The following is a 22987-nucleotide window of genomic DNA, read 5'->3' as shown; positions in this document are numbered from 1 at the left end:
AGCACACTTATTTTTATTCATCACTCAGTAATGACTATTCAGCAGTTCAGAATGCACCTAGAACTAGAATAAAGACGGAGATAAACCCAATGAGTATAGCAATAAAGTAGCTGCATTTTGTAGCAAGTTCTTCCCTTTTCACAGAATTCTATAATGGTTCAAGTTGGAAGAAACTTTTTGGAAGTCATCTAGTCCAACCTGCCTGCAATGAGCTGGGACATCTTAAACTAGATCAGGTTGCTCAGAGCTCTGTTTGTCCTAACCTTGAACATTTCAAGGGATATGTTAAGCATATCCCTTGAAATGGGATATTTCAAGCATATGCCTATCCTCTCTAGACAACTTGGTCCAGGGTTTCACCACTCTCATTGTAAACAATTTCTTCCTTATATCTAATCTGGATCAACCCTCTTTCTGTTTAAAACCATTTCTTCTTGTCCTGTAGCAACAAGACCTCCTAAAAAGCTTGTCCCCATCTTATTTGTCCCCTACACATACTGAAAAGCCTCAATAAGGTCTCCCTGGAGCCTTCTTTTCCTGAGGATATACAGCCTCACCTCTCTGAGCCCTTCCAAATAGAAGAGGTACCTCAGCTTACAAACCATTTTGCAGCCCTTCTCTGGGCTCGCTCCCAGCAAGTCTTCTGATGCTGAGGACCCCAGAGTTGAATGCTGCACTCCAGGTGGGTTCTGCAGCAACACAATACGTTCAGTGCCCCATCCTTTTTATCAAGATTTTGCAACATCACAGAAACCCAGTGCTGGACTAGAGTGTTGTTTCTTTCTCAAAAAGAACCCTGGTAAAAATCCTGACCCTTCTCCTTGCCATCCTGAGGTTTATCAGGTTCCTTCCTCATCTCTTTACCATCTTAAGAAAATAATTATATGAAAATAGTTAAAGAATAGAATCCTGCAAAAGAATGTTTTTGCTTTTTCCAGTGGGTGGGAGTGGAGGATTTAATTCCTCATTTGCTGCATTAATTAGGAAGTCAGCCAGTTAAAACCCATCAACTAATCTGCAATTCTTTTCCAGAAGTTAACAATGAGATTTTCATTGCCAAGGAGTTCTGTAAAATGACATGACAAGTGAAAAAATGGAATCTAATCTAATACCTCTTTTTAATGTACTTGAAATTAGATGTATTGAGGAGTCAAAGCTCCTTTGAGGCAGATGCCGACAACTGATGAAATCATGTGAAATCATGATGAAAGGGAAATCTAAGTGTAGGTAACTGAATACAGTAATATATTTCAATAAAAACTTCCAGATTCTCCAACAAAAGGTAATTCCACTAGGAAGCTTCAATGACTGTTTTTTTTTTCTTTAAGTACAAACAGCAAATCAGCTATTAATTAGACATTAAAAAAGCTTTTGTTCTTCAGAAATAAACCTGTCTCACTAGTGCTACAATTAACTTCATTAAATGTTTCTACCTATTGTAAATAAAGAGAAATTACCATTATATGACAAAATTTGTTGACTGAAGAACAGATACTTCCTCTTATAGAAGCAATGGATTTGGCCAGTAGAATAAAAAGTAAAGGCCCTATATATTCATGTGATATTGGCTTTTCATGTTTAGATTACAGTCAGCCAAGGTTCATCCTTACCCTGGTTTTGTATCCTCCACAGACAGAATGCTGTTCCCTGTGCAGAAAATGAACAAATTTTAGGTTACTCTTCTTCCTAATGTTGGACCAGCTGTCAGTAATCACATTCCACTGCTCAGCAGTCTTTAGGCATTGCGGTAGAGCTGCTATTAAGGTCTCTAGCCTTCATGGTTAATGAGAAAGATGCTGGCAACTCCAAAGTGGCAGGCAAGGACTCAGCAATCTCTTCACAGAAGTAACTAAACCTTTCTGGACCAGGAATAGTGGAAATGATGCAGATTTCGTTTGTCTCTGACCTTGATGTATTTGGAGCCTTCTGGTTTTAGAGAGGCAAAAGCAAAAGTCCCCTCATATATGCAATGACGTAGGCCTTAGCAAGGGACTCATGCTATTAAGAGAAGAAAAAATATATAAATTGTCTATTCTGAATTTTGCAGACCAACATATGTCTTGAGCATGGTAAGTCTCAGCAATTTAAAAACATTGGCTGAATTGTAGCTGGATTTTAGCTTAGAACTGTTCAAACCATGGGGGATTTTTTGTTTGAGAAATCATGTTCTTTGCCTTCTCTGCACTTGGTGAATTTGGAGCTTGTGGCAATAGGACTCCTTGGCTTTTGTTTTGTAGAGTGTATTCTACTTTTAAAATTATTTCCAACAAACATGTTGAGCAGAGGTTAGGATCAGTGACAGTATTTCCAGCTATAGCCTAGATCTTGTTACAGAAACTTGTTTAGGAACCTTAAAATGTATAGAAATATTCTTTAGGAATGACTGGGGGGAAAACTCCCTTCAGGGCATGCTTTTGCTGTGCAGGGAACAAATATTTCTGAAAGTTGGTGTAATGCAATGCTACATTCACATAGTGAGATGAAGATTCTAAATGTAACATACCTTTTGAATTTGGGGGCATAGTGGGGAAAAATGTCTTGTACTTTTCCCTTCACTGTCACTGTGTTTCCCTTCACTGTCACTAGAGGAACCTCAACAAAAACATATTTATGTATCTTAGGAACTAAATGTAGGATTCATACATGATAATAGTTACAATTTTCTTGTGCAGACTGCTGGAGCTGCAGTGCTAATCCCAGCAATGGATAAATTCAGAAAAACATCTTACTACACCTAACTGCATTTAGCATTTGATATCTTATTTTACAGAATGAAGGTACTGAAGATACAGATAATTAGTTATCAGTACTTCTTTTGGTTCTTTCCATCCTTATATTTTATAAGTGTTAAAACAGTCCAGGATATTCTAAGTGCACAGCTGAGTGTACATCAGTAAAATAACAAAAACAAGGAGAAAAAAAACTTTGTCCATCCGTTGCTTCATCAGAGGACATGATAGCATCACAATCATGGAGTTAAAATTTGGAGAAGTTATTTGAGCAGCATACACATCAGTATGATGCAGCACACTGTGAGAGTTAGCAGCTGATTTGAGCAGGGACTAGTGGAGGTTGCAGCTGCTTTTGCTGAGAGTGCAAAAAGTATATGCAGCATGCAGAATAACTAACTTAATTAGACATCTTTGAGTTGTTGACTTGGTTTGGTTGGAAGGGACCTTAGAAGTCACCTCGTTCCAGCTCCAGTTTAGAGGTTTTTTTGTCCATTCTGGGATAAGATTTTCTCTGTACTACTCGTGTCAGAATGCTTTCTTGCTTTTGTTTGTTCTCCTGTGCAAGTGGAGAACACTCATCCTCACTTAAAGTGAGGCCACTAATTGAGTGACCTATGCATGTGAAGGCAGATCACAGACTTGTGCAATGTTATTTTATAAGTGCAAATGCCATTTGAAAACAAACTCATGAACAGGAAACACAAGGAAAATCCATTTGGAACCTAGAAAGGAAAAGGGTGTTACACTCCTCACACAATTCAGGAAGCACTAAAGGATTTTGCTCAGCCTTAATGATGGCAAAAGCACTTTAGGTAAATATATGTGTGGGAAATTGAAAGCCTTAAGAAGACAATTTCATCATAGCAGTTATAAACATGTAAAAGCAGAGGGTTGTAAAGAAAAGATATTTGCAGTCCTTAGTCCTTAGATGCTAGTAGGTGCTAATATTTGAGTTTCTTTACAGCTCCAGTAAAGCAGTACTTGCTCCTATGTTTTTTAGCAGCAAAATGAATTTATAGGTGAAAAATGATAGGACGACTAAATGTTTTTTAAAAAAACCAAGGGGTGTTAGTCCTCTAATTTTTAATCTGTGTTGTAAGAGCTTGATAGTGAAGACAGCAGCTCTGACAGCTGCAGTGGTCTTGTGTTTCACTAAGTGTGCTTAAGCTGTTGTTAAAGTCAGTTTGCATTGAGAGTGTTAAGAAAGACAGCAAATTGGTGGTTTGGCTACTGGGCTGTAAAACTGCTGGGTGTCAGAAAGTGTCAGAAGAGGAGGAACTGAAGAGATCCTAGTTTTGAATTGTGGAAAGATGCAGCATTCTGGAAGCAGCTGATCCTGCAAGGCCAAATGCCAAAATATCAGCAGGGAGGGAGGGAGAAATTGAAAGAAAACACATTTTGGAAAGGCACATCTCAGAACTGACTGTATAGAAATGTAACAGAACAGCTTCTATACACCATTTCCTGAGGAGATCCAGCTTCTTCTGATGTTAATGATACAAGCTGTATTGCAGGACATTTGTAAAAAAATGAATTAAAATTTTATTTCTCTCTCTCTTGCACTTGGAAAACATTCTGGCAGCAATGTGTACTCCTGACATAATGGATCAAGATTTTTATGCATCTGTCTTTCTGCTTCTGACAGGCAAGACCATAATGTTTAATTCCAGTGGTTGTTACCTCACCCAGCTATTCTAAATGGTGGACAGCAAGAAATCATGAGACACATACATAATTTGTCATATCTGGGATTATTGACAGGTTATTGAAAGATAATTGAAGGCAGGAAAAGGGGGCTGGAAAAACATCCTCCCCAAAACAAAGCAAAAGAATCTACCCACTACCCAGTTTTTTGTAATACTTTATTTTAGGATTATTTTGAAAAGCCAGTGTCATTAAAAAGCCACTCATCATCCTTGGCTGATCTGCTTTACTCTTAGCAGATCCTCACCATTTTTAATGGTTCAGAGGAGGTGCCAGGCAGCTGTGTCCAGTTCACAGCTGTGCTGCTTGAGGGCGTGCAGCCTTCATGAGACAACTTTGCTCCTTCGTGCTTCTGACTCAAAACATGGACAAGGCTGGAAGTTAAAAGTTGAATAAAAATTTCTGCAAGTGGCAAATGCACACCAAGTGCTATGTGTTTTATTCTGTGGAATTGTATTCCTCTTGGTGTCACACAGAACATTGAATGAATCCAAGCAATTCCAAATCCATGTAATCCACTTAAAGCAGTCATATCCATTGGTGTGTTGACTATCACTTATGTAACCTGTTTTTAACCGACATTATTGTTTGACATTTTTTTTCCCTTTTAAAAAATATTTATTTAGAGAGAGAGTAAATACTGGCACTCTCATTAGTACTGAAGTTATATATAAATATCTATAAAGGCCAGAATAGTGGTTTAACTTTACTTTTGTAAATGATGCAGATTAAACATTTTTTTTAAGTAGCTGTACTAAATTGAGACTCAATTCACTGTTTCATCTGTAGCTGTTATAACAGCTTTGTGTTTGTATATACATATATGCCCGCGCAGGCACACACTGTTTGTATTTATATATATACTTTGTGTTTTATATGTAACAACTTTGTGTTATAACAACTTTGTATAATGAAACCGGAATTTCTGGATTCCAAAGTTTTTTTGACTTCCAGGCTGTTCCTAAAAAACTAGTTCTCAAGAATGCAAATGCCAATGACTCATATTGACAGAGATCAAAAAGAAATATTTTGATCATCCAGTCAAACCTCTTTTATTAGATGTCATATGGCATCAGAATTAATTTCTATTTGATGCAGAATGTAGGTTTTAGAAGTTTTTCAATTTTAATTTAAAATCTGCCAGCAATACAAAGTATCCAGAAGTTTTAAAAATGTTCTGGTTTTGCTTTATGGCCAGCTATTTAACTTCAACTTTCAGACAGTTCACATTCCTGTAACTATTTGTGAGTTTGAAGAATAATATTGTACAGCAGTTTGGTGACCTGCATATGTGTTTGGACACTGTGGCCTCAAAACTTCCCTCTCCTCAGCTAAGAAGACATCCGAATACCACTTCCTCGTGGATCTGTTTTTGTCTTCATCATATTTGGGCTTCTTTCCTGGGTCCTTGCTATACTAACACTTCCCTTGCCTTACATCAAGGAAACTAGCAGAGATTTGCAGCCCTGCTCAGTGCAGATGTTTGGTAAACTTGTCATTTTATGAGCCCAATTACACTTTGAAGAGGTAGTCTGAGGAAGGTATTTTGATAATAGTTGCCATTGTGGGAGTCTGAGATATCATCTCTTTCAACTTTCACACCATTATGGCAAATAGTGGAAATGCAGTCAAGTGATTTTTTAAGCTGTTGTCTGATGGTAATATATGTTTGTTTATGAACTAAAGGCCATCAGGTAAAGGAACAGAATGAATGATTAGAAATTAAATAATAGTAGTAATAGGAAGATTTATGAAAGCCATTTCAGTTTTTGCAGCTTCTGAAATGTCTTCCCTCATGAAAGCAGACATCTTCTGCAGCACATCTGAGATTCTATCAAACAAAACTTAAGTTTGTGTATTTCAGAAGATAGATGTTTGTACATTTGAAGTTTGTTAGAAAAAAAGTTGTTTTATTAGTACAGAGAGTATTCCTATACTGTATTCATATGAAAAAACACATTTATATTAGACCATTTGAAATCCTTTTATCCTAATGAAAGACAGTGTAGAAATAGCCATAGAGATTGCTATCAAATGAGGTAAACATAGGTGAAAGAAATTTTGTGAAGACTGTAAACACCACATTGCAGCCCTGGAAGTCATGTGACTGAAGACCAAAAAGATCTAGTATATGCAATTTATCCCATAAATCATAGCCGTGGATATAACAATCTTTATTTTCTTTTTCTCAATTTATAATATGACCAGTGTTGGGAATTAGGAATCCATAACAGTGTGACTGTTTGTAGACACATTGCAATTGCCAGAATGTCCAAGGGACCATCCTAAAGCTGCAAAACAGCAACGTTACCCCTGGTTCATCTGTAGCTTTAAAAGAGATAAAAGTAATCTGCCAGTTTGTTAATCAAGCATTACTCCAGCCTTTATGTTATCTGATATGCAGAAATTGAGAGATATGGCCTCATTGGAGGCTGGCTGCATGTGTCTCTCACAGGTAGTCTTTGGCAGTTAATTTTGAATGGTGGTGTTCGTTTTGATAATGATGTTTAAGAGCGGTAGTAATCAATCTTTTAATATCAGTGAAATTCACTGACAACTGCAAGACTGAGTTTCAGGGCAGAAAAAGGCAACTTGTTCCAAAGGTAACTGCTAACAATTCTCCTCCATTGACCTGAACTGGTAGATCAGAGACAGAGTGGCCATGAAACAGTGGTGTTCTCCAGTGCTCAGTGTTGGGATCAGCTCTATTTAGTGTCTTCCTTGACAACCTGAGTGAAGGGATCAAGTACACCCTCAGCAAGTTCACAGATGACACCAAGTTGGGTAGGAGTGTTGATCTGCTGGAGGGTAGGAGAGTTCTGCAGAGGGATCTGGTCAATCAATAGGTTGAGGCCAACTGTATGAGATTCAATATGGAGAAGTTCTGGGTCCAGCCCTTGGGTCACAATAATCCAGTGCAGCACTGCAGGCTGGGGGAAGAGAGGTTGGAAAGCTGCCTGGTGGGAAGAGATCTGGGGTTGCTGTTTGACAGTGGCTGAACATTAGTCAGCAGTGTGCTCTTGGTGGCTAAGACCACTGGCATCCTTGGTTTATATCAAGAACAGCACGGCCAGCAAGACCAGGGAAGTAACTGGTGAGGCCATACCCAAATCTTGTGTTCAGTTCTGGGTCCTTCACTTTTGTAGAGACACTGAGGTGCTGGAGCAAGTCCAGAGATGGGCAGTGAAGCTGGTAAAGGCTCTAGAGAGTAGGTCGTATGAGGAGCAGCTGAGGGAGCTGGGGTTGTTTAGGTTCTTGTCTGGCAGAAAAGCAGACTACAGACATTACTGTTCTGTATAACTACATGAAAGGAGGCTGTAGGAAGCTGAGGGTTGGGCTTTTCCCCCAGGTAACAAATAACAGGATGAGAGGAAATGGTCTCAAGTCATGCCAAGGGAGGTTTAGATCACATATTTTAAAAAAAGAAAATATGAAAAGGTTTGTAAAGCATTGGAGCAGACAGCCCAGGAAAGCGGAGTCACCGTCCCTGGATACACCATATCTCAGAGTCATAAGCCCTCTGGATATGACACTAAAGGACATGATTTAATGTTGAATGCAGTGGTAGTGGTAGATGGTTGGACTTGATTATTTCAAGAGTCTCTTCCAACATTATGATTCTATGATTCTAAATAAGAGCAGTAATCAAATTGTACTACAAAGGCATCTGAAATGCCAAGGAACTAGGGAAATGGGGTTCTGCAAAATATGCCACTGATGCTTCCATTAAGTGTAAAACGCAACAAAACTCTAAAACCAAAGCTTGGCATAAGCACTTTGGCTCAATTCTGAATTTTAAATACTACTTCTAAGTATATACAGGGTCAGCTTGGAAGAAAATACTTTATCCTTTTCCTATGATTAAGGATAGAAAATAGCAAGACGGGCACAATCAAATAAACCCAAATGGGATCAAGTTTTTCTGTGGTTTAAAGTACTGTGATCAGAAAACAGCTTAATTTGATATTTAGTATATGTTCTGTGACTGAATTTTTCCATGTCGGACTTATGTGACAAAACAACATTAAGCGAAAGTGCTGGAAATAGGTTGAGTTATTTGTGATACTTCCTTACATTCTTTATTAAGGGGGTTTTGGTCAGTGAACAGTCTACTCAGGAGTTGTATTTACTTTGGTAAGTCCTGTATACCACTGATGGACATTACATATCACTTAATTATGGAATACTTTTACTGTCTTGCTAATTCTCAGTGGATTTTCTGAATGACAGTTGAAACCATGGGAAACTCTTGACTGAATCAACACTTTTGGAATTACACTGCTATTTTTGACATTTGAATTTAACCCTGTGGTAGAGAGTTGTCTTCCTAAGATGTCACAAAATGAGTTAAGGCCACCCTAAATTGGGCACATGTAGATGTCTGAAGGACTTAAATGATTTATTACATGAGTTGGAGGACTAACCTAAGAAAAGAAAAATATCACATAGAAATTTCAACAGTTTTTTTTTTAATATATAGAACAATTGCTACAGTAATACAGACATGAAATCCAAGATATTTCAGCTGTCTAGGATGCCAGATGTTAGATTCCAAAGCTAATGAAGTTTAGAGAACTCAAAGTTGTATCCTGTAGTGGGCACTGGATCAGCCTTTTGGTTTATTAAGAACATGAAGTTTTAGGGAGTTGTGACATGAAAGTTTACACTCAGAGTGATACTAATACTAATCCTCCCACTGTATTGAAATGGTGAAAAGATGATTACATTGTCCCACGACTAGGTATTTCTAGATACTAACATTGTATTCAATGGTGTAAGCAGAGCTTTAGGTACTGTACCAAACAGACTTATCAATTAGAGGTCTCTTAAAATTGTGCTCAAAATCATGAGCATGTAGGTCTTGAGTTGTTCCAAGGTGAGGTGTGTGATCTGGGGCTAAAAAATATAAACAACCTTGTATAAATATAGAGGTTGCTTTTAAGCTCATGCTCTAAAGACTTTTCCTCACTATTCCAAGGCTGAGTTATTTTAGAAACAGAATCAGAGCATCCAAGCTGGTTAGGCCACTTCAGTTTGAGGAAGGGAAAAATCCCCAACTGCTTTAGATGTTTGTGCTTTTCTTATGACATCTGGGGCTGGTGCTGCTGGAAGCCACTGTCCAGGAGCCCAGACTCCCTGAAATTCATCCTCAGCTTTCCCACAAGGCTGCTGCTTGATTTCAATCCTGTAATTTTGAGCTCCTTTATGGTCAGCTGTGGTACAATACACTAGAAGAGTGGAGGTTGGGCAGTGGCTGTAACCACATTCGTCATCAGTTACTACAACTGTGTCTGCGAGTAGAAAACCTGTCAAGACTTCCCCAAGGAGAGAAAATGTGAGTCCTTTTGCCTCAGATTTTTCCCTGGTTTTTCAGTGGTACAGAGATCCTGGCCAGCGGCAGATATGCTGAGCTTCTCCAGAGTTTCAGTGTGATGCTTTTGTCTTTCCCAGCAGCTCTGGCTGCTATTAAATTACCTCGGTACAGAGCCTGACTTCCTTCATCACTAGCTAGGTTGTTCCCTTTTCTCTTCACAATTTATTCCTCTACAGTCTTATTCATAAAGGAAGAAGACTTTTTTCCACATAGTTTTAGGCTGATATGTATGGGTTTAAGGACACTTCAGTCCCATTAAAATCCATAGCTGTGGATTCTTGTACCTCATGGATGTGGAACTAAGGCTATACTGCTACAATTGATCACAAATACATAGCAAAGCAGATAGAAACCACTTAAGTCAGACCAGGACTGACTGGCTTTTCTGTGGCTATGAGGTGGAAAAAGGGGCATTGAATTTCAGCTTTGGTCCATGGGAGACGCTGCAGTAGCTTGGCCTGCTGTTGTGCAAGATGTGTTTCTTTGGAGTTAAATGGTAATTTCAAGGATTATCTGCTGTCTTTTCTTCTCTGCTTTTTTGGTTTCTGCTCAGCCTGTATTAACATCTGTTTCTAATTTTATCTTGGTTTTTTTTCAGAATCTGTAACATAATTTTGACAACTGCCTTGAGTGTGGATTGTCATTGACCCTTGCTGAAAAAACACTTTCTTTATCAGCAAGAATGCATCATATAGCACTGCTGGAGTCAATAACTTTTTATCTAACTTTAGACCCCTACATTTGTGAAATGGTAACTGCAGTAATTTTTCATGGTCTTGATATATATCAACATCTACTTTACCAATTATCTTCATCTATTTTTATGGTGAAAAGGGGTTGTTGCTATTGTGAGTCCAAGAATAACGGGTTAAGAAGATAGCTGGGGTTTTAATTCTGATCAAAAAATGACACAAAATTCTTTTTAGGATGAGAAGTCAAATTTTTGATAGTCTCACTTTGTGACTGAACATAGTTAGCAAGAGGTCTGTCAATAGTCTTCGTCATCTTTCCTGCACTCCTGAGTAATGGCTTGCATCTCTTGTTCACTAACCTAGGTGTGGCCCTTGGATATTAATATGTCCTCCTCACTTTATCCTAAATCATTGGCCTTTTGCTTTCATTATAAGGTGAAATGCAAAAACAGAATGTTGTCAAATGATACACTTAAGTAGAGCTGGTAGCGCAGAAAACTTAATGGCAGGACAACTAAGATGCTTATTTGTTTTGTTAGAAAGATAGAATCATAGAATCATTTGGGTTGGAAAGGATATTAAAGATCATCTCGTTCCAACTCTCCTGCCATAGGCAGGAACACCTTCCTCTTGACCAGGCTGCTCAGAGTCCAATCCAACGAGTCCAATCCAACATGGCTTTGAACACTTCCATGGATGGGGGCATCCACAGCTTCTCTGGGCAACCTGTTAAGTGCCTTACCGCCCTCTGAGTAAAGAACATTCACCTTACCTAATATCCCATCTAAACCTACTCTCCTTCTGTTCAAACCATTACCCCACATCCTATCACTAGACTGACTCCCTGATTATGAGACCTTCCCATCCTTCCCATAGCTCCCCCTCAAGAACAGGAAGGTTGACATAAGATCTCCCCAAACACCTTTTCTAGGCTAAACAATCCCAGCTGTCTTGGCTCTTCCTCATAGCAGAGGTTCTCCAGCCATCTTCGTGGCCTTCCTCTGCCTGTCTTAAGCTGGGGACCCCAGAGGTGGATGCAGCACTCCAGAGGGTAAAGTAGAGAAGTGTCTTCTGATATAGCCCAGCATACAGTTGGCTTTTTGGGATGTGAGTGTGAGTTGCTGGCTCATCTCTGGTTTTTCATCCACTCATATGCAAAGCTGCTCTCAATCCACTCATTTAACCTGTACTGAGGTTTAGGATTACCCTGACCCAGGTGCAGGACCTCACACTTGGTCTTGCTCACCTCACAAGTCTGCCAGTGTCCCTCTGGATGGCATGCTGCTAAGACTGTAACTGTTGGAGCAATTTTTTTCCTATGGCCTATTCTGGGACAGAATAGTACAGTCTCATATTTTGTCTCAGAGTGTGCTATCCTCATTTCTGTCCTTTTGTAGCAGGGTCTTTCAGAACTCACATGTAGGAGTGTTGAGGGTCCTTAGGCAAGTAAAGAGTGAAGTGTAGCAGATACAGCATGAGATCGTCTAACTGGGAGGGAGGGTGCTTGCCCAGAGCAGTCTGTCTGCAGACGAACTCAAGTGACAGTGCTGCATTGCTCTTCAGTGCCTGTTCTCCACGGGATAAGGTAGCCCCTCTTGATCTGTTTACTGGGCATTACCTTCCATGTGCTCTGTGTGGGCGTTCTCCCTCTTTTTCTCTTTAATCTGTAGTGTTCCTGTGGCACTTCCTCCCTTATTATCTGAGGAGGAATTTACAGTTTCTTCTTACAGGTGTAGGACAGATGGAGGTGAAGGAAGCAGTACAAGGGTTACAGTTACAGTTTCAATTAGGAGTGGCACCTGAAGGATCTCTTTTTCACAGACTCTAGATCCACACCTTCGCATTTAATTTTGTCATAAAAGTCACAGATTCTGCTATGAAATTTGTAACTTATTCAGAATTAGAAAACTTTTTTACCCCAAGCATATTTTTCTTCAAAATGGAAAGGAATACACCTTCAGCTTGCCTGTAACTTCTGCTGTATAGTAGTGGCATTTTCGCATATTAGAGTTGACACATTTTTAATAATTTTGAAATGTTTATTTAAGCAGACCCTGTCATGGTATGTTTGAAAAAGTTATCTTTCACAACCAAGTTTGTATGTTAAAAATCATGCTGCTTTGATAAATTGGTGGGTTTTTTCCCCCACCATGTAAGGTTTTTTTCATTTATCAAATTTTATTTTCACAGTTAGAGCTCTGGGTGAGAGAGGTCTTACTGCAGCACACCTACATGGGGTTTTTTTCCCCAAGAATTCTATTGAATCAATGAGGCTAAAAATGGTAGAAAGTAGTTTTGATTCATTTCATTAACATATAACATTTCATTTCAAATTCTGTCACTTAAAGATAAAAAGAGTGCTTGAATTAGCTCAGACAGTTTTATTGCCATAGCAGTATTCCATGCAGGTCTGTGGAGAAGAGCTGGATCATGCACAAAACAATGCTGTGAGTCCTGAATTGAGGAGACTGAAAAGGGTGATTTTTAAAAATAGTTTGGTCTCCAGTCTGGCTTTGATTTCTAGACACTTAGAAAATGAAACTTTTGAGGCTGAGGTCAATGGGAAAATGTCTTTTCTTACCTCTCAGTAAGTGTGACTTTGTGGAAATGTTAAAATGAACTTCATTGTTTGCAGAGATTCACCTTTTGGCAAGAAATGGGAATCTGTATAATTAATTACTCCAGAAATATTATTTTGATGCAAATGAACTCCTTTCATACAGAATCAAACAAATCCAAAATATACCAGGCATTCTACAGTAATTTGTGGATGAATACCCATAAAATACTCAAAGGTTATATGTGTTACAATACTAACATAACTTCTGAGTCTTGACCTTGTTTTCATTAATATAACCTAGTGATTGTACAATGTAAACTATTCCATTTAAGTGGCAGTGATATTTTCTGTAAACAAAACTGTATGCATTGACTTGTCAGATGAGTATATTGTCTTCCAGTGATGTTTAAATTAAGTTCTAAAAGGTTGTATCAATATAACCTGAGAATAAAAACAATTAATCAGCAGATCCCAACATAAGGGATTTGCTAAACACCTTCCAGGCACAGCTATAAGTAGGACTGTGATCAGGCATGTGGGATGTTTCAGGTTACTCTGTCTAACATCCTGCACTGTCTCCCTCATAGCAGTGCATGGTCACTGACTGAGAGTGGTAAGTTTGACTTCCCCCTTTCACTGATGTGGTTACCTATACTATACAAAATGAGTCCTAATGGTTTACACTAGGTTTACTTTGAAGAAAAGGAGACTGAGAAGCAACCTCATTGCCCTGTACAGCTTCCTGAGGAGGGGATGGAGAGAGGGAGATGCTGGTCTCTTCTTCCTGGTATCCAGTGGTGGGGGATGTGGGAATAGCTCAGGGGAAGTTCACACTGGACTTCAGGAAGCATTTTTTTACCAAGAAGTTGATCAAAGAGATCAGTCTTCCTAGAGACGTGCTTGATGCCCCAGGCCTGTCAATGTTTAAGACACATTTGGACAAGGCCCTCAATACTGTGCTTTAACTTCTGTTCATCCCTGAATTGATCAGGCCGTTGGACTAGATGATCATTGTAGCTCCATTACAGCTGAAATATTCTGTAGTCTATTCCATCTAGACACTTGCCTTCCATCATTAAATAGCCACCTGCACTATTTTCCTATATGCATCCTTAGGCGAATGTGTCGTTTGCCCATATCTTCATTTGTATGAAATTAAACAGCTATTTTACTAGAGCAATTCTATGCATACATAAAATTATCATTAAGTCTTGTGGGAAGACAAGTTCTGTTTCCTTTACTGGGTTGGGGTCTGATCATTCAAGCTGCACAGCCCTTTTGCAAAATTACTGTTTCATATGTTTTCCCTAATTTTGCTGGGAGCTGGGGAAATAGGAACTATGGGCAACATCTGGCATGTAACAGGGGCATGCCCTGCAAGAGAGAGTCTTTTGTTAAAAACTGGTAGATAAGATACAAAAAAATATTTACCTATATTTCATTAAAATATAACCACCTCCTATACTGCAGGCTTGCAGATTAACTCAGTTGATACAAAGTCTTGTATAAACACGTGCATATACATATACTGAATATTCTTTATGTGTCAAATTATGTATATGCAAGTTTATATAGGTATATATAAACTGGAAGTATGCAGTCCTGCAATGTTTATGATTGCTTGGACTAAATAACTGATACTATTCTCCATAATATTGTCTGAAATAAATGGAGAAAAGAAATTATTTGGGCTTTTTTTTTGAGGCAGCAATGTATGCATGCACCAGTCTCCACCACTACTATGCTGCCTTTATATTTAAATCTTTTTATTGATCAGCAGATATTTGTCACTGAATAGGCAGTAATCAATGGAGACAACATGTCGCAGTGAATGAGTAGAGAGTTTGGCTAAGAGTTTGTCTAGTCAGGAAAACTCCTTTCATTTTATCCATAAAGAAATGGCATTAGGTTGCTGAAGTTCTTAAACTTGTGTGTTGTGCAGGCATCAGGAATATGTTTACTTCTTTGGCTCCATTAAAAAGTAAGGGTGTTTTTCCAAAACTTCTGACAGTCACTCATTGCAGTTCCTATAGAAGCCTTGACATATCAGAGTCCCTAATGCCAAATTAGATGTCCCGGGTCTCTGATTTATGGCTCCTCTAGGCAATAGTAGTGTTGGTGAGTTCTTTCATTAATGTTCATGTGTCTAAACTAAAGGCAGCAGTGGCAGAAGGTTTAATCCCCTTCAGCTGAGTCTGTCTCATTGGTTTGTCTTTGTGGGCACTTCTGCAGCTCTATCAGATCCTTAGATTCTGTTGGTGGTAGGTTTAATTCCTCCCTGCGACTCAAAATAGATGTTACCAAGCATGGTGTGGTGTGCTCTGTGTGGTTTTGGCCTGTAAAGTGTTGAAATTTGTTGACTTGCGACTTTCTCAGCATGATTAACATACTCATGTGGTTAATCCCTTCAGCAAAGGGCGAATCAAGATAACAGTAGATATTCTTGCAGCATAGAAGCTTTAGACCTCAGTCAGCTGAACATGTTTCTAGCACTGAGACCCAAATCTCATAATGAGACTTGGGAAGTGGATCTGTATAAGCCCTGAAAGGAATGGTTGCTTTTTCAGACCTGTTGAAGCTTTTTTGTTAATGACGGCTAAATAGTAGTAATAGAAGGAGGGAAGCCCATTGTCTATGGCAGTCCAGGCAGGTGGGGAGTCAGAGGCTAAACAGTACATAAGATGCCAGTCTCTTTGGTTTTTTATGTGTTGGGAGGCATGGGCTACCTGAAAAAAGAGAAGTTTTGAAGATCAACAAGCTGCTGTTGGGGGTCTGGAAAAGAAAGCATATATTAGCAGCAAAGGTCAGGAGAACAGGGTTCATTATTCAGTTAAAAATCAGTCTCTTTCATGAGGAGAGAGCTAGTTAGAGAGGCTTGTTGATCCCAGCTTAAAACAGCCATTACACTTAGTGCCTACTTTCTTTGGCCTTTGCCCAGACATGCTTTGTGTATCCTACAGGCCTCCAGTCTTTGTTACATTGAACAGCCTGAGACCGATTAGCTGTCACCTCTTGCAGAGGACACCTGGATCCTGTCAGATCTGAAGGGAGCAGTTAGCTCTTGTCGTGTCATGGGGGATTTCAAATGGTACTGGAAGAGGGGACAATAAGTAAGAGAGAAACACTGTCAAATTTCTCCATTCTCATAGAACCAGAAAGCGACTAATGATTGTTCCTAGAAGATTTAACAGAGGAATGAGTTTTCAGTGTCAGTTCTACCCAAAAGTCTGTATTCTTAGACTGCATAATTTAGCCTCTAGAAGAATACTTTTGATCCTGAAGTTAGTTCTTGGGAAGGAGAAAATTTCATTTCTTCTTTATGAAGGAAACCATGAAAACCATCCAGTCTCTATAAGGACTGCTGTAAGAATCCTCTCTGGACAAATTCAGACATGTCTTTCTCCATTTTGTTCTGCCCAAGAAGCAGAGGCCAGAATGCTATGGTGTGTCTACCTAAGGATTTGAAGTTCTGTTGTGAATGCACAGTAGAGAGATTAACCTGCTAAAGGAAAATATTAATACTGTCTCTGACCAGTGACAAACAAAAATGTGAGCTGAAAGTAACTTTTTTGATATATTTGTATGTTTGTGTGCATACACAGATATTCAAACATCACAAATAAAAGGCGCAAAGTTGGCTGCTAGGAGAAGATGACTGTCTTGCTTGGAGAGATGTGAATTAATTTTTGTAGCTATATCCCTTGAAACAATTCAGCATAAATATATAAGCTGCTAGATGTGTGTGAATATACCGTGGGCTTTTTTTGTGGTTAGTTCATATTACTTACATTTATTGAAACTAGCTCCCTTTTAGAATAGCTAATACAGAAATAGCTGCAGAGTCCCCTCTGATCTAAGGCTGATGTTACTTTTGGTGTTGCCTTCCTTTGGACATGTCATGAATCTTTGAAGAGGTGTCAGACACACAAAAATAACTTTTGGATTTTTAACCCTTAAATTTTTTTTCCTGTTTTAAGCTCATTTTTTGGGTTTGTTTTAATTAGAGCTGTTGCTCAGTATCAAGCTGTTGCTCAGTATGCAGTGTCCTATTTCTCATAGGGGAGTGCTTAGTGTAAAATAAAATTCCAGAGTGCCTCTCTGAGACAATCTTGACACTTTACTTAAAATGAATTTTAATTCTGGGGTTTTTTTTTCTCTCTGAGCAGTGAAGGTGCTTTATATATTGGTCTAAAAGCAAAACTTTTGAATATATTTTTAATGTTTTTATTTTCTGGAAGAGAAAGATAGAAATAAAAACAAACTCACCCTTTTAGAAATGCACTTAATTCCTCATCATAATATGCTGTTAGATTTTGTGTAGGAGTTTTTATAAATTCAAGAGAAGAGTAAATCTGGCAAAGAAAAATCGGAAAAATAATAGTGTTTAAAAGGTAATACCCAATGAAGTCCTTCTAGCAGGGTATTTAAGCAATTGTTTGGGTAGATTTGTAATGCTAGCTAAATTGAATGTATTCCTTAGTGAACACTATGTCAAGATGATCTGCACAATTTCTACTGCCAAAATGAACTCTTTAATACAAAATATACCTTGGAGTGTGATAATGAGAACAATCTCAAGTTTTTGCACATTTCTTGATAATCTCCACAGAACTGTAATATTCTTCATGTGTTTTCCTGGTTGGCAGGTGGAGTGGATACAACAGCAGGTGGTTAAAAGAAGGATAAAGAGGGATTATAAACCTGGTGGTACCCAATCCACTTATTTCAATGATCCCAAGTGGCCAAGCATGTGGTACATGGTAAGTACATGTAGGGTCATTGTCTCCGTTTCATGCTAATGTTTAGTTGTCTGGTTTGATATTATGAAAAGGGGAGGAAGAATATGTTCAGAAAAAGCAGATTTGGGGATTATCATGTAGCTAATAAAAGTCTGTTAACTCCTTAGAAGTATTAAAAAGAATTTGTGGTGAGCCATGCAGTAGGAAGCATTTACTGATGCATTTATTCATTAATTATTCCTATGGCAAGATATCTTACTTACTTGAGGATAAATAAGCAATGAGAATGGAAGGAACTTAGACACAATGTGTGAGAACCCACTTGTATTTAACATAATTCGCTGTCCCAACATAAATGTATTTTGCCCTGAAACAGGAGGAGAAATCCACCAGCACTCAACATTCCTTTCCTGTCTGACAGAAGTTGTATTTTTCAAAAAAAAGGGGTTTTTTTTTGTCCTAATAAAATCACAGTTAAAGCCTGGAGAGAAACTTTGTACTTATGATGTTTTAAAAAAATCCTCATTTTTGCCAGGTGAAAATCTTAGGATTACAGAATGGTTTGGGGTGAAAGAGACCTTTAAAGGTCTTCTAGTCCAGCCCACCTTTCAATGAGCAGGAGCATCTTAAACTAGATCAAGTTGCTCAGAGCCACATTTGACCTGATCTTGAATGTTTCCAGTGATAGGGCACCTACCAGATCTCTGGGTAACCCAGTTCAGCATTTTACAACTCTTCTTGTAAACAATTTCTTCTTTATATCTAACCTGAATCAACCCTCTTCGTTTAAAGCCATTGCCCCTTGTCCTATAGCAATAAGTGCTGCTAAAAAGTTCGTCCTCATTTTTCTTAATGATCCCCCTACAAATATTGAAAGGCTGCAGTAAGGTCTCCCTGGAACCTTCTCCAGGAAAAACAACCTTAATTCTCTCAGTCTTTCTTCATAGGACAGGTGCTCTGATAATAGATAATTACAGCAGTTGCCTCTAATTTTATCAGGAAGATAGCAGTCCCTATTTAAAAATCAGTTGTGTTTTCTAGCCACACTGCCTCACAGCTATGCCAGAATTGCCAGTCTAACACTGAACAGACTTTAGAGCATCAAATGAACTTCACTGGGGTTTTTTGTACAACTTTCATAATTCCTCATTTCTGTCCCAGTGGAAAAAAAATCCTCACCTTCAAGCCCTCTGGGAAGAGACCACTCCTGACTGATTGCATTTACATCCACTGATAACTCTGTGAATTTGCAACATCATTAGTGATAGTGGTTTGATGACATTTTGTTGGAAGAGATGAGTAAAGTATTAGTGACCATGCTATCTCATCAGGGTGAATAGCTAAAAATATGTGAGTGGATTGACTTTAGGACTGACTTGAGACATAAAAGATATCCTCATATAACTGTGTTTATGATTGTTACCATTGTTGCTTTTGTTAATATTTCATAGCTTTATAAGATGAAGGGGGAAAAATGAGTTCAAGGTTGGTTAATGGTTTCAGTCTTTGCTATGCTGGAAGAGGTTTTTAGGTTGCTGGCTGCAGACATGTTGTTGAGAAAGTAGTACGAGTGACAAGAAATTACTCTTGAGTAATTTCTTGAGAAAGTAATAAGTAAGCTATCATACAGAAGTTTGTATTTTGATTAATAAGTAACTTTGTTGTGGGCTAAGACTGATACCTTTGCCCATCGAACTGGCACAATTTCTAACAAGGCCATAAGTGCAGTTCAGATTTGTTGACAGAAGTCCTGTTATTCCACGACTTTGTCAAGCCATACCTGATTAGTGCTTTTCCTCTCCAAGGTTTTTCTTCACAAGTAACACTTCTTGTAATTTTCATTTTCTAGGCTAGAAATAATAAATTTATTTATTTTTGTATGATATCCATGGCAAGAAGTTACAAGAGAGAATCAGGCATTTTTTCTCTTTTGAGCCATCACAGCACCAAAAAGAAAGAAAAGGTTATTTTCTTCTGACTTCTCTACCTCAAAGCAAGGAAAGTTGAACAAAACCCAACTATCTTTAGCATAACTTCTGAATCTTGAGGCATCTGTGCTTAAGAGTAAAATAGAATATTTTTATAGACTAATTAGCATATGAAACTTTACCAATCCAACTGTTACTCAAAAGTGCCCTACAGAATCAGGTCCAGTTTGCTCAGAATGAACTGATATCAAAGGAAAAAAAACACCCCTAGTTAACATCCTCTTCAAAATTTTTGCCATTCCCAGAGCTTAGCTACCTTTGTACCATCATGTTAAATCTAATAAATTTCTTGTCTTCCACTGGTGTTGACAAAATAACCTTTTAGCCAATAACTGGATGAACTATATACAGTCAGTTTGGTGATTTTGGCTGAAAGAGGTTGGAGTCAGTTGTTCTGTATTTTTTTTAACTCGGAATTAGCAATAAACAGAATGACTGAGGTGATTTTATGCCTAATCAGTTTCACTGTACCTGCCAGTTGTTTAAATGAATTTCTTTATCTTATCTGCATAGGAAACTATAGAAAGTAAATATATTAATATATATTTAAAAAAGAGAGGAAGTAAATATATTTAAAAAATAGAAATACATGCAAAGTTGTGGTTAATATAACTAACTTTGGTAGACTTCAGTTAGAGTACTGTTGTTGACCATTTCTTTTTGTTCCTGACTTCAAGAACAGCTTCGTAGTGGTAGGCTGAAACTGGAATCACACAGGCATACAGGCACAGATTTCTACAGTTGCAATTTACCTCTGGTGTGATGATGGGCTCCACTGGATGGGTTTTTTACGTTTTTTAAAAATAAGAAAAACATTTTGGATAAGCATAATGAAAACACTATTTTTTTTTAACTTCTGAAAACATACTCAAATAGAAGTTGGTAAACCTAAGAAAACACACAGTGCCTGGCTGTGCTGTTTCTCCAACAGGTTATGAGACCTAGTTCTGTGAGGTTTTCACAGAACTGGAGTGAAAGGAGAAGCAGATCAACAAGTGCAAGGTGTTTTAGGGTGCTCAGGGTGGAAGAGGATTATAGCAGCAAGGCACAGTAAAACCATGTGACTGAGCCATAGTGGAAATGAACATTTGTCAGTTACTTGGTGAATAATAATAAAGTAATTTATTGAACCAAACAGCTATTGTTGCAACAATAGGGTCTTTAGAAAGCTGTTGAAGGTAAAAGATTTGCTGAGAAGCCTCATCAGTCAGTATTTATTGGTCATCAATCATCATATTTATTGGTATATTTGCACTGTAAAATTTCTGATGTAAACAGGTGAAATGTAATTTATACTGCTATTGAGACCAAGCCACACAAGCTGATGTATACTGAATTACTTGTATGTAGGGCTTGCTGCCTTGAGCTCTAATGCTGAAATCAAAACCTAGGGAAAATTGCTTACTTTTCACTTTCAGTGGGGATTGTGAAGCATGCATTGCTTTGAGCTTCAGTGAAGTGTCTGGTGAAGCCAGTTACCTCATTTCTTCAGAAAATTCCTCCAGCATGCTACATAGTGCTCTCCAGTTATAGTTGTGAGTTCCCCGGTGAGCTGCTCATTCACAGAGAGGGACAGACCCTTCTGCTCTGACACAGTATAGTTGACTCTGGATGGCAGCCAGAACAGGACTAATAAACCTTTATCAGCAGTGAGTAATGTGAGTCTCCAAAGGTCCTGTAGCCATGAAATAAGGTGGAGGTGACGAGTTAGACAGGTGAGTTGCCTCCATTATGTTGCTCATGAGATCTGTAGGGAGTTGGCTTACCTTGTGGCTCTCCTCCCAGCTGAAGCAAGTGGCAGAGCAGAGAAAAAGATTTTACTTCCCTGGCCTTGCCATTAATGAGGACACTTATGGTGGATGGGACTGTGAAAGGAGAGACAGGGACAAAGGAAGGAGTGACAGAAGCCTGACAAGATGGGCTGGAAAGAAGCAAAGGTAGAAGGAGAGGTCACAGGAAGGAAGGTCACAGGAGAGAAGGAAGAATTTCCTTGAGTTTTCCTTGAATTTTACCTGCCATATGCTAACACCACAGCAAATGAATACGTGTCACTCTCCTTTACGACCTCCTAAAAGTTTGTTTGAGAACTAAGGAAAAACCTCACTCTTTTTATTGCCCTCCCAAGAACTGTTCTCTCCTTTCATCTGTGCAGTGGAAGCCAAATGGTTGTTCTTTCTGAGGTGGCATGGAATATTTGAAAGTGTTTTGCATATTTTGTAACTTGGTTTGGTTGTTGCATGCACTTTCATATTTTTGGGTTTTATTGCATGAGAAGATCAAGCTTTTAGTGTTCTGTAAAGTTCAGAAGATGATCTGTGACTAACTTCAGCAGAAGTGCTGCAAGAAAGAACCCTCTGCCTGCCACGCATTACCTTGCAAATCTGCCTGTGGAAACACATATTTTATCATTCTATGTGGACAAGGCAGAACAATAACATGAAGTCAAGTAATTCACAATTTGATCTAAATTAATTTCCTTTTGGAAACACTTTGGGTAATCAAAAAGCCTGTAGAAGTGGATTTATCCATGCCTGCTGAAAAGAGATTATTAATGCAGATAGTTTAACAAGATTAGCAAATAGTTTGAAGGCAGAACAGACTAGATAAGCTTCTTGGTCTGTTCCTTTGGGATATTCAGTTCTCCTAGATAAGCACACCTGGAAATGCCCAGAAAACACAAAATGGAAGCCAGCACCTTCTGGGGTTGTGCCAGCATTTTCACTGAAGCAAGAAGAAGCAATACCGAAATTCTTTCCATGCTTGCTTTGGGAGAGATTTTCCTGTGTGTCAAAGATTTGTTGGTAATAAATCATATAGCAAAAGCACACATTCTTCTGCCTACTTACTACTGTGATTGTATCTTCAGAGGCAGAGCATCCACTCTTATCTTTACAGGATTTATTTAATAAGATTTTTTTATATGAGCATCAACTGAGTTACATTAAGAAATTGTAGGTACTTGTTTGTATAATGTTCTTCGTGAACATTATTTGTATAATGTTCTTCTTGTGTGTAATACCGTGTTTTTCTGCACTGCCTTTTTCTGAGTAGTTTTTGCAGTTAATAAAGAAATTATAATGCCTCAAAATCTTTTATTTCTAACAATATTTGATAAATATCTGATTTTAGCTTTTGTATGTCATACTGGGACACATTCTGCTATATTTCAGTTTTTATCTTACATTGCACTTCAGCAGG

General features: G+C 38.4%; 1 protein-coding gene across 1 annotated transcript in view; it reads left to right on the top strand.

The window, feature by feature from the left end:
* The window catches only part of PCSK5 (proprotein convertase subtilisin/kexin type 5), a 229539-nt gene that overhangs the window by 31813 nt on the left and 174739 nt on the right, over positions 1-22987 (top strand). Inside the window, 1 exon segment of the mRNA XM_031058930.1 lies at positions 17709-17822. Coding sequence (XP_030914790.1) covers positions 17709-17822 — 114 coding nt within the window.

Source organism: Geospiza fortis, unplaced genomic scaffold, assembly GCF_000277835.1.
Source record: "Geospiza fortis unplaced genomic scaffold, GeoFor_1.0 scaffold279, whole genome shotgun sequence".
NCBI lineage: Eukaryota > Metazoa > Chordata > Aves > Passeriformes > Thraupidae > Geospiza > Geospiza fortis.
Note: the sequence above shows the minus strand (reverse complement) of the source record. Positions and strands in the feature narration are given on the sequence as shown.